At 50.5% G+C, this 13,547-nt stretch overlaps 1 protein-coding gene across 1 annotated transcript in view; it reads left to right on the top strand.

The window, feature by feature from the left end:
* Positions 1–13,547, top strand: part of LOC120383116 (butyrophilin subfamily 3 member A1-like) — a 37,416-nt gene that overhangs the window by 2,646 nt on the left and 21,223 nt on the right. The window contains exons 2-6 of the mRNA XM_039500741.1: positions 586–649; positions 6,621–6,751; positions 7,348–7,683; positions 9,530–9,811; positions 10,651–10,797. Of these exons, the coding sequence (XP_039356675.1) occupies positions 6,670–6,751; positions 7,348–7,683; positions 9,530–9,811; positions 10,651–10,797 (847 nt within the window). The 5' untranslated portion in view covers positions 586–649; positions 6,621–6,669. The remainder of the gene's footprint in view (positions 1–585; positions 650–6,620; positions 6,752–7,347; positions 7,684–9,529; positions 9,812–10,650; positions 10,798–13,547) is intronic.

Here is a 13,547-nt window from a genome sequence, read left to right as displayed (position 1 = left end):
GCTGGGGCGGAGGCTGGGGCTGAAGCAGTGGCCGGCAGTCAGCCACCAGGGCTGGGGCGGAGGCCGGGGCTGAAGCAGTGGCCGGCAGTCAGCCACCAGGGCTGGGGCAGAGGCCGGGGCTGAAACAGTGTCCAGCAGTCAGCCACCAGGGCTGGGGCGGAGGCTGGGGCTGAAGCAGTGTCCAGCAGTCAGCCACCAGGGCTGGGGCGGAGGCCGGGGCCGTGACTAGAGCAGTAGCTGGGGATGAGTACAGGGCTGGAGCAGCCATAGGAACTAGGCTGGAGCAGCAGCTGGGGCTAGGCCAGCCCCCCAGGCTGGAGCAGTCCCAGAGGCTGGACCAGCCCCCCCTGCAGCAGCAATGGCCAAGCTGGAGCAGCAGCCAGCACCCCTGACAGTCCCCTCCCAGTATTTTTAGTAAAAGTCAGGGACAGGTCGTGGGCTTCTGTGAATTTTTGTTTATTGCCAGTGACCTGTCCCTGACTTTTACTAAAAATACCCATGACAAAACCTTAACCTTACCTGTCATTAAAGGGCTGACCTCCGGGAGTTCCAACCCAGCAATCGTGTTCTCTTGTTATTACTCAGCTCCAAATCAAAACTCCCAGCCTGCTGGCAAGGGCCCCAGGAGGTGGTGCGCTGAGTGGAGCAGGTGAGTTATGAAATCTGACAACCAGACAAGTGACAGGCACAACAAATCCACCACGTGAATCTTTTAAAACCATGGAAAGCCCAAGAACGTTCACTAATAACCCCCTACGCACCTGAACCCCAATAGCCCCCTACGCACCTGAACCCCAATAGCCCCCTACGCACCTGAATCCCAATTAGGCCTGCAGGTTGTTGAAGACTCGGAGCCAGGGATGGTCAAGACTGGAAACACCCTCACCCCAAACCAGAGAAGCCAGGCTCCACAGGTGATCACCACTTTCTCTTCCATGTTTTCTACCTACCCTGGATGGACCCATTTAATAACCCATAACAGTTAGACAGAACAAGAGCTTAAAGTCAGAGAAAACCCTCGACCATTTCCCCCAAAGTTGAGGGAAACCATGAAGCAAGAACTCCAATCAGTTCTAAAACTGGGAGTAATCAGAGAATCATGCAGCACCTGGAAAAGCCCCGTAATGTTGCTCCTCAAGCCTGATGGGACCACCTGGTCATGTATCAATTTCCAGAAGGTCAGTGCTGTCTCAGAAATTGATGCGTACCTGATGCCATGTGTTGATCAACTTCTCGACCAGCAAGGGGAAGCAGAGTACATCACTACTCTGGATCTGACAAAGGGATATTGGCAGAACTCTGTCACAGAATCCAGGGAAAAGACAGTTTTTTCCATCCCCTTTCAGTTCCGGACAATGCCCTTTGGGTTGCATGGGACTCCAGAAACATTCCAGTGGCTAGCAGGCCAGATCCATGTTACAATCCCTCCAGGAGGCTGGCCTGACAGCAAATACTGCTGAATGTCACTTGGGGAAGGATGAAACAACCTGCCTCGGGTACACTTTAGGAAAAGGTACGGTGCAACCCTTGGTCAATAAGGTGCAGGCCCTCCAGACATGCCATGCCCCTTCCTTGAGGAAACAGGTACGCCAGTTTTTAGGACTAGCTTGGTACTACTGCCGATTTATTCTGGTTTTCTCAACCATTGTGGCCCCTCTCACTTATCTGCTCAATAACGGCAGCCCAAACACGATCCAGTGACCAAAGCTTGTGAGGAGGCTTTTCAAGCCCTGAAGAACCCATCTTGTACAGCCCCGATTTCACCAAGGAGTTCCTGCTAGAGACCGATGCATCGGATGTGGGTCTAGGAGCTGTTTTGTCCCAGGTGGCGTGAGGTGGCGACCCTCTTGCCAAATTCCAAGTCTCCTGGAGTAGTAGGGGGTTCGGAAAGTGGCGCAGTCTCTTAAGGATTGCTCACTGAATGCCACTGTATCCAGTGCTGTGGTGTTGCCCAACGGCATTAAGCCGGCCATTATCTGCATCAGACCCCATTGGGTTAAATAATTCTCGGGGTTTGCATTGGGCTCTTGGGTTGTGGCTACAGCTTGTGCTATAAAATTGCGCCTGCCTATTTGCTCTCCAAAAAGTCCCATTAGAGTCAATATGCTGCTGTTCTCGTCGACTCTAATCCTATCTAGGACCCGCTGAATCTCTGAAGCTGCACAGACGCCCATCAAGCGGCGAACTTCAGTGGCGTTCAGCTCTTCCCTTATTGCGAGCAAAACCGCATTAGAGCATCATCTGGAGAAATTGTCCTTTTTTAGGGGTCCCAACTATCAGCCATGGCTTTAAGTCAGTGGCTGATACAGAGACAGTGGTACTTCCCCCTCCCTCTGCAGGTGTTGTGACTGTAGCTCGTCGTATTGCTGTGACAGGGCTTTGTTCGATAGGTTCCAATCCCTGGGGCTCATCCCACATATCTCCAGTCCAAGCTTTACTAGGGTCCCATTCGGGGACCTCACTATCTTGGGCTTGGCCCCGTTCTCCTGGCATCACAGCTGCTACTTGGCGGGTGGCAAACCCCAATTTTGTTTTAAGATGCTTAACAATAGATGCACTGTGGTTGTGATTGGCAGGGGCTCTACCTTGTTCTAATGTTAATGTCTTTATCATTCCCTGTAAAACCTGATTCTCTTTTTGTATTTTGTTTTTTTTCCCTCTATTTGTTCAGATAATCTCCTCTCTTTTATTTTAACCTCTCTTAGGGTATCTTTGAGAATGTCTAACTGGCTTTGAACTCCAGTGGCCGGTATTTTCCATTTATCAGTTTCTCCTTCAGATACATCAAGTTTCTCATGCAGTGCAGCATTCTCCTCCTGGCAGCTAGCCAAGCGAAGGAATGCCTCACTGCATGCTTCCCACAATAGCCAGATTGCAGCTGAGTGTCTTTTTATCGGGGTCGATGGCCTGTAGACCAACAAATAATTTGCCAATCTATCTTCCAAATTAGCTATAGTATGGACATCGGGTAATGCTTGTTCAGTCCGTGTGCTCTGCCCAAACTTTTGCAAAATTGTCTTAAAAGGAGTCATTTCCTGTATGGATGGTAATTTTTCTGCTCTTCTTGAGCTTTGTCCTGAGGGGACTCCTTTCGCCTAAACATATTTCTTTATAAATCTCTTTCAACTTTATAACAGTTCTTTGCCCACGCTTGTGCTGGGACTTACACAACACAAAAGTCTATACCCACTAAAAACTGCCTGACAGAGCAGGAGGGGGAAACGCTAAGCCTCCTACCTTTTGGGCTTGATCCTGCTATGACTGAGGGTATATTCACCTATGCAATTTTTCCCTGCCAGACAGGTAGGACCGAGGACTCTAATCCTCCCCCTTATGGCCCAGCACCTTTACGACCAGGGGTGTATATACACCTGTACCCTGATATAACGCGACCCGATATAACACGAATTCGGATATAATGCGGTAAAGCAGTGCTCCGGCGCGGTGGGGCTGCGCACTCCAGCGGATCAAAGCAAGTTCGATATAACGCGGTTTCACTTATAATGTGGTAAGATTTTTTGGCTCCCGAGGACAGCGTTATATCAGGGTAGAGGTGTACCTGGACAGTTCGTATATATCTTATCTCTATAGTTTTCCTCAACAGACGGGTCGGAGCGAGGACTCTAATCCTCCCCCTATTGCCTGGCATGTCTATGACCGGGGATGTGCACATCTGAATGATCAATCCCTTTATACGTACGGTATAACCTTTTAGCAATATTTGGCAGTATTTTCAACAATCACAGTGCATGTCTTCCCCCTTTTGCAATTCTCCACCAAAAACATTATGCTGATAAGAAGCACACGGGATCTTTTTCAGGGGAAAAGGCAATACGCAGCGTTTATTGAACATACAACAATTAGCATATGCATTCAGTCACACCACACACACACACACTCACACTGTCCTGCCAGTTGATGTTATAGTTACCAGCCCAGAGTCTGGATCTAGCTAGTGGCCAGCTAGGTTGATCACAAATGGGGAGGAGCCGGGTTCCGTCTGTTGTGACACGATACTCTGGGGAAGCCTTGGCAGGACGAACCCAAAGTTTCATGGCAAGTCACCCTGTTTATATAGTGATTTTCCTTCATTGGGACCAATGAGTTTTTCATTGTCATGCTGTTTGACGAGTGCTTGTTTTCTTAACTTGTCCTTCTCATTCTTTACATCATGTTCCTCTGGGAGTTATCCCAGGCTGGTTTTGATCACCGCTATCTTGTCCCCATTGATAAGTACCTGTCTCATTGTTAGAGTCGTCAGTCTGCCCTGTGATGCTTCAGTAGAGGCGAGTTGCAACCTCCTGGCGCCCTTGCATCTGTCTTCGGCTCCTCCCTAGACCATCCGGTTCAGCAATGGCCTTCACACTTATCTCTTAACCCACACGTTCCTCAGTCACACACAAAACAAAATTAATGTACAACAAATTGGTGACCCTCAAAGGATCTGTTACTGCCTTGAAATCAGTCCAGACACAGATTCTGGCTGATGGCCCATTAGGCCATTCCTTTCTGCTGTTCAAAAAGGGTGGCTGGCCGAATATGATCAAATCATACACCAATACATTTAATACATACTATATTATTATTCTTTATCCTTCATTCTAAATTATATAAAATACAAACATAAAATCCTACTACTACATCAGCAGCTGCTGCTCTCCTGCCCTCTCCTTATGCAGCCCAGGGGATGCATGAGGCAGAGGAGCAGCCGTCCAGTGTGGGAGTAAGCAGCAATGCCAGCTCCTTTGTGCATCCAGTTGGGTCAGTTTCCTCACATGGGTGCAGGAGGAGGATACAGGGGTTAGGGGCACAGGAGGTAGGAGTGAAGGGGGCACAGTGAAGGGGTTAGGGCACAAGATAGAGGTGCAGGGGTTGGGGTGAAGGGAGCACAGTGCAGGAGTTAGGGGCACAGGTGGGGAATGCAGGGGTTGGGTGAAGGGAACATGCACAGTGCAGGGATTACGGGCACAGGAGCAGTGAAGGGATTAGGGGTGAAGGTGGCACAGTACAGAGGTTGGGGGGAAGAGAGGGTGGGGAGCCTAAGGAGCCCATGGGGGACCAGGGACAATGGGGGGCACCATGCCCATGAGGGCCAGGAGCACCAAAATGCAAGTTTGCGCAGGATGCCATTTTCCCTAAGACTGGCCCTATCTACAGTCATTGGTGTTGGCATCTGTCAGCTTTAAATACAATACCACTGCTTAGCATGCGTTTGTAAGGGGAAAGCTGTGCTTGCACAAATGGAAATAACACGGTGTTCATCCGAGCCCAGATGGTTTCATTTTCACTTGCTAAAAGAGAAAATAATTTCCCCTGCACCCTCTTTGCTTAGGGGAATGAGCGACCTTGGAGTCCAGGATCCTGTTTCATGGCTTGCCTTGAGAATTTGATTGCTTAGAAACATCTGTAAGGCATTCCCTTAGTGCAGCCAGCCGGCAGCTGTAACACCTGCTGCTAGCAGGCCAAATGCCGACTCTCAAATGTTTCTGAACTGGCATGCCATTTCACTGCATGCACGGTCACTCTTTCAATGCAAGCAGGGAGGAAAAAAGTCTGTTTCTTTGGAGGAAATGTTACCAGACTGTCAGCAGATAGCAGACATGCAAGGTGGCTGAGATAATATATTTTATTGGAGCAACTTCTGTTGGTGAAAGAGACGAGCAAAACTTGTCTCTGTTGTCTCTTTAATCAACAGAAGTTGGTCCGATAAAAGATATTAACTCACCCTCCTTGTTTCTCTGATATCATGGGACCGACACAACTCCAGCAACACAGTAAACAGTAGATAGCAGGGGAGTTAATAGAAATAACTTAAAAAAAACTAAACAAACAACCCAAACTCCCAACCACAAAGGGAAAATTATTTCAGTCTCTAAACATGGAGAAACGTCCCAAGCAAAGTTTTTTCTTGGCTCTCTTCCAGAATTTCAGCATTTCTACACTGCTATAGGGTGCTTGGAGAGCTGGCATTCCCAATTGAAATCATGGGCACTGTGTCAACAAAAGGGAATCTAGAGTCCTGCATTTGCTCCAGTAAAAATTGCTGATCTCTGATCTGCTAAGAGAGATCTTCCAAGAAGCGTGTGTCTTTTCCAAACATTGATGTGTTGCTTTGTTCTTAATGGGGTGGTGTCTAGAGAAGGATCGGACCAGATCTTATTTCCGAAACGCATGTTTTTGCAGGAGGAAAAAAATATTTTGAAGAAAATTTTTTGGTTAAAAAAGTCTCAGATGGAATTTCCATATTGGTAGAAAATTATAAATACCTTGGCATGAGCTGTCCACTTCGGACAGTGGGTTTACTGACAATATTACATGTTGGTGGTTAAAAACAATGCTTTTAAGGAGATTATTTTCAAATTTTTATGCAACCTGGGAGGCTTCACCCACCCAAACACCCAAGTATAGGGGCTCTGCTCCATCCACCTCACTGGGGGCTCTGCCCCTCACCCATGGGCCCCACCAGAAGACTTACAAACCCAGCATCTGCAACTCTTGGGTCTTTCCCCACAAGGGCTCAGTCCCCAGGTGCCCCTACTCCACCCATGGGTGAAGGGAGGGAGTTATCGGGTGAGCAGCTATTCCCCTTCTCATCTCTTGTCTCCTTGGTTTCCCCATAGTTCATCAGCTCCTGTCCAGCCCTGAGGACAGGAAGAGCCGCCCTGCCAGATGCTGGGAGCCCGTCGCCCACACTCCGGCGCTGCCCTGCTCTCCGCCGTCCTCCTCCTGCACGTTCAGGCTGCAGGGGCTGGTAAGGAGGCTCTGTCCTTAACGGTGCTGGGTGGTCACGGGGCCCCAGCCGGCTCTCACATATGGTGGGGACAATCTGGGGTGACTGCCCTGGTAATGCACTGGGCTCGGGGGTGAGAGCGCAGGATCTAGTGTTCGCTCACACGCACAGTAACGTGTGACAAATGGGGTCACTGTCCATCCCCCCACATCTATCCCCTCCCATCCATCCCCCCACATCCATCCCCATACACAGCCCTCCATCCATCCATCCATCCATCCTCCCACATCCATCCCCATACACACCCCTCCATCCACCCATCCCCACACCTCTCCATCCTTCTCCAGATACACTCCTTCTCCATATGTCTGTCCTCTCCCCAATCCATCAATATACACCTCTTCCATCCATCTCCCCCATTCATCCATCCCTATACACATGCCTCCACCCTTCCTTTCCCCTCCCCCGCTCACAGCTCTCCCTGAGCCCCTCTCTCCGGGATCCGCTGGGGTCTCCAGGCTGGGTGATGGGGCTGGGGGCTGGGCTGTGTGAGAGGCAAAGCTGCTTCCCATCGCTCCCCTCTGACCCCAGGCTTGTCTCTCTGCCCCTTTCCCCAGTGAGTTTCCAGGTGCTGGTTCCCGCCGGCCCCCTCTCTGCCCCGTTGGGGGGCACTGTGCTGCTGCCCTGCCACCTCTCCCCTGCGCTCAGCGCCCAGGCCATGCAGGTGAAATGGAGCCAGTTAGGCCAGGACGTCCATGTGTACCTGCCAGACGGGAGCGAGGTGCAGGGTGAGAGGTACCGGGGCAGGACGGAGCTCCTGCGGGACGGGATCCAGAGTGGCAGCCTGGCCCTGCGGATCCGGAACCTCACCCTGCAGGATGAAGGGCGCTACCTCTGTGACTTCCAGTCCAACAGCACCTTTGGCAATGCCACACTGGAGCTCCGTGTGACGAGTGAGTGATCCTGGGGCAGGGAGAGGCTGGATTCAGCCTGTGTGGCTCTGGGGCAGGGCGGGATCATAGAATCATAGCCTATCAGGGTTGGAAGGGACCTCAGGAGGTCATCTAGTCCAACCCCCTGCTCAAAACACGACCAATTCCCAACTAAATCATCCCAGCCAGGGCTTTGTCAAGCCTGATCTTAAAAACCTCTAAGGAAGGAGATTCAACTACCTCCCTAGCTAACCCATTCCAATGCTCCCAGTGAAAATGTTTTTCCTAATATCCAACCTAAACCTCCCCCTCCGCAACTTGAGACCATTACTCCTTGTTCTGTCATCACGTACCACTGAGAACAGTCTAGATCCATCCTCTTTCGAACCCCCTTTCAGGTAGTGGAAAGCAGCTATCAAATTCCCCCTCATTCTTCTCTTCTGCAGGCTAAACAATCCCAGTTCTCTCAGCCTCTCCTCGTAGGTCATGTGCTCCAGCCCCCTAATCATTTTTGTTGCCCTCCGCTGGACTCTTTCCAATTTTTCCACATCCTGGCCTGGGGTGGGGGACCATCCCATAAAGCCTGCTGCAGTCACAGGCCAGAAAATCTCCCCCAGTGACTACTCTGTCCAGCCCAGCTAGCTGAGCCAAAGCAGAGCCCAGGCTCCATGTAAGGACCCCAAGGGATGTGGGCTCCCCAGCAGCCCTGTGACAGATTTTCATTACCAATCTGCCTGGGGCCACAGTTGATCAGGCTGGGGCCACAGGATCTTTTTGGGGAGGAGATGATGAGGCACACACTAAGTGTCTAAATTTTAAAGCTTTATTAATAAAATAAAATAACAGCAGAGAGTGCTGGGAATGCTCCCACATCACTCAGGGGAAGAAAGTGTTAATGCCCCAGCCCTAACCCACTTTCACACTCACACATGCACGACCCAGACTGGTCGAGTCTGGGTGTAACATCAGAAGGAGGGGGAAGAGGTGGATGGGAGTGCTGTCTTGGGCCCAGGCCGTCCAATGATCTGCTGTGCTCTCCAAATTGCTCCAGCTCTCAGGAGGGTTTTAAGTCCTGGCTCCTCAGGGGTGTTCCATTCTGCAACCTCTGTTCCAGGGGCTCTTTGTGCCAGTCCAAACCGGCTTTCTGTGGCCTTCTCGGCTGTCCAAAACACACCGGCTCCCGAGACTTTGTTTTCCGTCCTGTTGGCTTCACCATTGCCAACTCATTCACTCTCACTGTTCTTACTGCTATCTCTGCAGCTCTGCATCTCATTCGCTCTCACTGTTCTCGCTGCTATTTCTGCAGCTCTGCTTAACTTAGTTCTCCTCTTCTCATGGCTGTGCAGCTGTACGGTTCTCATCTAGCCCATGACCTTGGGCCGGGGCCAGTGTCTTATCTTTGGACTGAGCTTGCTAGTGCAGTGTTGAGTTAACTTGTTCTCTGGTCTTTTCTTCTTCTTCCCCCCTTCTCAGCCTCTTGTAACCTACAAAGGAAACTTCCACTCTCCACTCACACACCTTTAACTCTCCCCAAAATGCTTTGCAATGCTTTCAACAACGTTAGCAGTATACAGTGCTGATCTACCTTCCCAGGGGACTCCCTAAGGGGAGGGGGCCATTGGGTTGTGACAGCCTGACAGAGCCTCCTTCCATAGAGGATGCCCTGCAGTGGAAGATATGTGCCCTTTATTTCCAGTGTCAATGTCTCAGCTCCAGTGCCCAGCCATTGGCTCTCCGTCTCCCTGTGTCTGCTGGAGTAAAGAGCCCCAGATCTCAGAATCCCACTCTCTGGGGTGGTTCATAAGGGGATTAGGAATGAGGATAGCATGAAATCAAGGGAGAATTCATGTTGATTTCACTCCTCCAGGCTCTGGCTCGGACCCCCTCCTCCACATTCATGGATACAATGGCAAGCAGATGAATGTGACATGTCTCTCTGTGGGGTGGTACCCGAAGCCAACGGTGCTCTGGAGAAATGGCCACGGGGAGAAACTGACCCTATCTCAGAAGGAAAAAATCTCCAGCAACCGGGGCCTCTTTGATGTCTCCAGCTCCGTGGTAGTGACCGAGCACTCGGACCCAACACTGATCTGTGCTATCAGACCCAGCTCACCCGGCCCAGAGAAAGTCTCAGCCATTCTCATCTCTGGTGAGCTGCTAATGGAACCAGGACACAGACCTTGGTCCCGATTGGCACTGACAGACTGTGTGAACTTTGGGGTAGTGATTGTCTCTTACTGCGTGTCTGTGCAGCACCCGGCATGAGGGGGCCCTGATCACAGTCACCATATGTCTGTGCAGCACCCAGTGCGACGGGCCCTGATCTTGGTCACCGTGATCTTGGTCACTGTGTGTCTGTGCAGTGCTTGACCCGAGGGGGCTCTGATCTTGGTTACCGTGTGTCTGTGCAGTGCCCGGCATGAGGGGGCCCTGATCACAGTCACTGTGTGTCTGTGCAGTGCCCGGCGTGACGGGGATCTGATCTCAGTCACTGTGTGTCTGTGTAGTGCCCGGCGGGATGGGGATCTGATCTCAGTCACTGTGTGTCTGTGCAGTGCCCGGTGTGACGGGGCCCTGATCTTACTTGGGGCCTTTAGGCGCCACTGAAATGAAAAAATGAAATACAATTATATTCACTAAACCATATTGAAAATGTCATTGTTTAGTTCTAGGACTCAAATGCCCAAGCAAAACCTCTCTTTGTTAAGCACACTGTTATTCAAGAATTGCCAAAACTCTCAGCCCACATCTCTGGGTTCTCCAAAGACAGCTCCAGTGTGGAAAACCTGAATTCAATATTTCTGGGGTTTGACTGCTTAAAAAACAAAAAGGGAGAAAATAAACAACTTTAAGAAAATAGCACTGAGGGCCTTTCCATGCATCATGAAGGAGCCAAAACAGGGCCCATGTCCAATTATTTTGTTTGTTTATTTGCCTGTGCATGTTGCAGAAGACTAACATGAGGTCTCTTCTTTCTTGCTTTTGCAGATAACTTTTTCCCCCAAGGCTCCTCTTGGAAGGTTGGCCTCTTCTTGTTCCTGTCAGTGTGTGTTTGCCTCCTCTCCTTGTCTGCCTGCTACTTATGGAGGGTTCAAAGAGCAAAAAGGAAAGCCTCCAATTTAACCACAAAGAAGTGATGGATCCTTCAATACAGGGGAAAGGAAATTACAGCCCTACATGAGTATCAATTGTTATAAAGCAACACACCTGCTCTGCTCCCCCAGCTAGCATTATTTTCATTATATGTATTACAGATATACTTATGTGACCCAACCAAGATCAGGGCCCTGTAATGTCAGATACTGCACAGACACACAGTGACCGAGATCAGAGCCCTGTCGTGCCGGGCACTGCACAGACACACAGTGACCGAGATCACATCCCCGTCGCGCCAGGCACTGCACAGACACACAGTGACCGAGATCACAGCCCCGTTGCGCCGGGCACTGCACAGTCACACAGTGACCGAGATCAAGGCCCCATCGTGCCGGGCGCTGCACAGACACACAGTGACCGAGATCAGAATCCTGTCGCACTGGGCGCTGCACAGACACACAGTGACCGAGATCAGGGCCCCATCGCACCGGGCGCTGCACAGACACACAGTGACCGAGATCAAGGCCCCATAGTGCCGGGCACTGCTCAGACACACAGTGACCGAGATCACAGCCCCGTCGCGCTGGGCGCTGCACAGACACACAGTGACTGAGATCAGAGTCCCCTTGCGCTGGGCGCTGCTCAGACACACAGTGACCGAGATCAGGGCCCCGTTGTGCCGGGCGCTGCTCAGACACACAGTGACCGAGATCAGAGTCCCCTTGCGCTGGGCGCTGCACAGACACACAGTGACAGAGATCAGGGCCCCGTTGTGCCGGGCGCTGCTCAGACACACAGTGACCGAGATCAAGGCCCCATAGTGCCGGGCGCTGCACAGACACACAGTGACCGAGATCAGGGCCCCGTTGTGCCGGGCGCTGCTCAGACACACAGTGACCGAGATCAGAGTCCCCTTGCGCTGGGCGCTGCTCAGACACACAGTGACCGAGATCAGGGCCCCGTTGTGCTGGGCACTGCACACACACAGTGTTAAGTTGTCCAAGGTAACAGATGTCCAAGGCAGGGAAAGTTAAAGGCAGACTGAATTAGTCCAAACACAATGGCCAAGCAATACCACCAAGGAGTGTGCTGAGAGCGTGACTGGTAAATAAGAGGAGAATGGAACCAGAAAGGAATGGAGCAAAACAGGCTTGTTGGAAATTTGGCTTAATTGGTGGACAAAATAATGAGGGGAGGAGCTGTTCCCCCCCTCGTTCTCTTTTAGGGTCCTGAAGAAGAGTCTTTGGTGGGGAGTCACAATGGTGGAAGCTGAGTGGACTGCAAGGAGTCAGGCCTACCTAGGGTGACCAGATCGCAAGAGTGAAATATCAGGACACATTGGGCGAGCGGGGAGGGGGGGGGAAGAGGACGACAACGGCATACACAGGTGCACAGAGCCATGAGAGGGGGCCCTAGAAAGCTGCGAGAGGGGCCTCTAGGAAGCTGCAAAGAGGGGTTGTATGGCCCCCGCTGCAGCCCGCACCACAAGCCACAGGACAAGGACACCTATTGAATTCAATGAGAATTTTGCATGTGAATCGATGTACCTAGTTCTGAGATTATAAAGCCAGAAGGGATCCGGTGATCACCTGGTCTCACCGCCTGTATAGCACAGACATAGAACTTTCCCAAAACAATTCCTAGAGGGTAGCTTTTAGAAAACCCCATGACCCTTAGTATATTGTTAATGGTTAATTACTCTCCCCATTGACAAGGTATGCCTTCTATCCAGTCTGAATTTGTCTAGCTGCAACTTCCAACCGTTGGCTCATGCTCTACCTTTCTCTGCCATTATTAACTATTTGTTCCCCATGTAGATACTTACAGTCTATAACCAAGTCACTTCTTAACCTTCTTTTTGTTAAGCTAAATAGATTGAGGCCCTTCAGGCGATCACTATAAGGCATGTTTTATAATCCTTTAATCAGTCTTGTGACTCTTCTCTGAACACTCTCCAATTTATCAACATCCTTCTTAAATTGTGCACACCAGAACTGGACACAGGATTCCAGCAGTGGTTGCACCAGTGCCAAATACAGAGATAAAATAACCTCTCTACTCCTGCTTGAGATTCCCCTATTTAGACATCTGGTCACCCTCTTTCTGTATGCATTTCCCCAGGTTTTTTTGTAAAAATCAAAACTGAACTGCCCCAGAAATTCTGTCATGTGGAATCATCATGAAACTCACATGACTCCAACTCTGCCAATGAACCTTTAGATCCACTGCACAGACTTCTGCCACTTGAGCTAATGGAGTAAGTGATGGCAGAGACAGTAGATTATCATCCTATATGTGGTAGAGCAGCTCTATAGGGGGATGAGACACTGTTTTTGCCACTGGGTTTCACAGATATCTGCTGACAGAAGAGGAACTGTGAAACTCAGGAATCCTGGGTCTATTCCAGGCTCCTGAACGGAGTGGTCTCTAATAGTCAAAGACCCTTCTTCCCCGTCCCCTCCAGTCTATGTCTATCCTATTGCTGTCTAACCCCCACCCCAGCTCCTCATCTGATTTCAACTGCCCCCCACTACCGGTCTGGATTCCTTGTCCCAGTTTCCTGGTCCTGTCTCACTCTCCTCTCTCCCTGCCCCCATCCCTCAGATGGGATGTTTGTTCCAGACTGGCAAAATTATAAGGCTTGCCAACATTTCAACACTTCCCATTCTAAATTTTCGGTTGCTTAACTATAGGCTAGCTCTGCCTACAACAAAGCATATTCAGAACCTCTGATTAAAGGGATTATAAGTGTAGCAACCTCCATCATAGCTAGTCACCAAAGATTGAAC

The sequence above is a fragment of the Mauremys reevesii genome, linkage group 15, assembly GCF_016161935.1.
Source record: "Mauremys reevesii isolate NIE-2019 linkage group 15, ASM1616193v1, whole genome shotgun sequence".
NCBI classification, from domain to species: domain Eukaryota; kingdom Metazoa; phylum Chordata; order Testudines; family Geoemydidae; genus Mauremys; species Mauremys reevesii.
The sequence above is the reverse complement of the archived record's forward strand: the minus strand, read 5'-3'. Positions and strand labels throughout refer to the sequence as shown.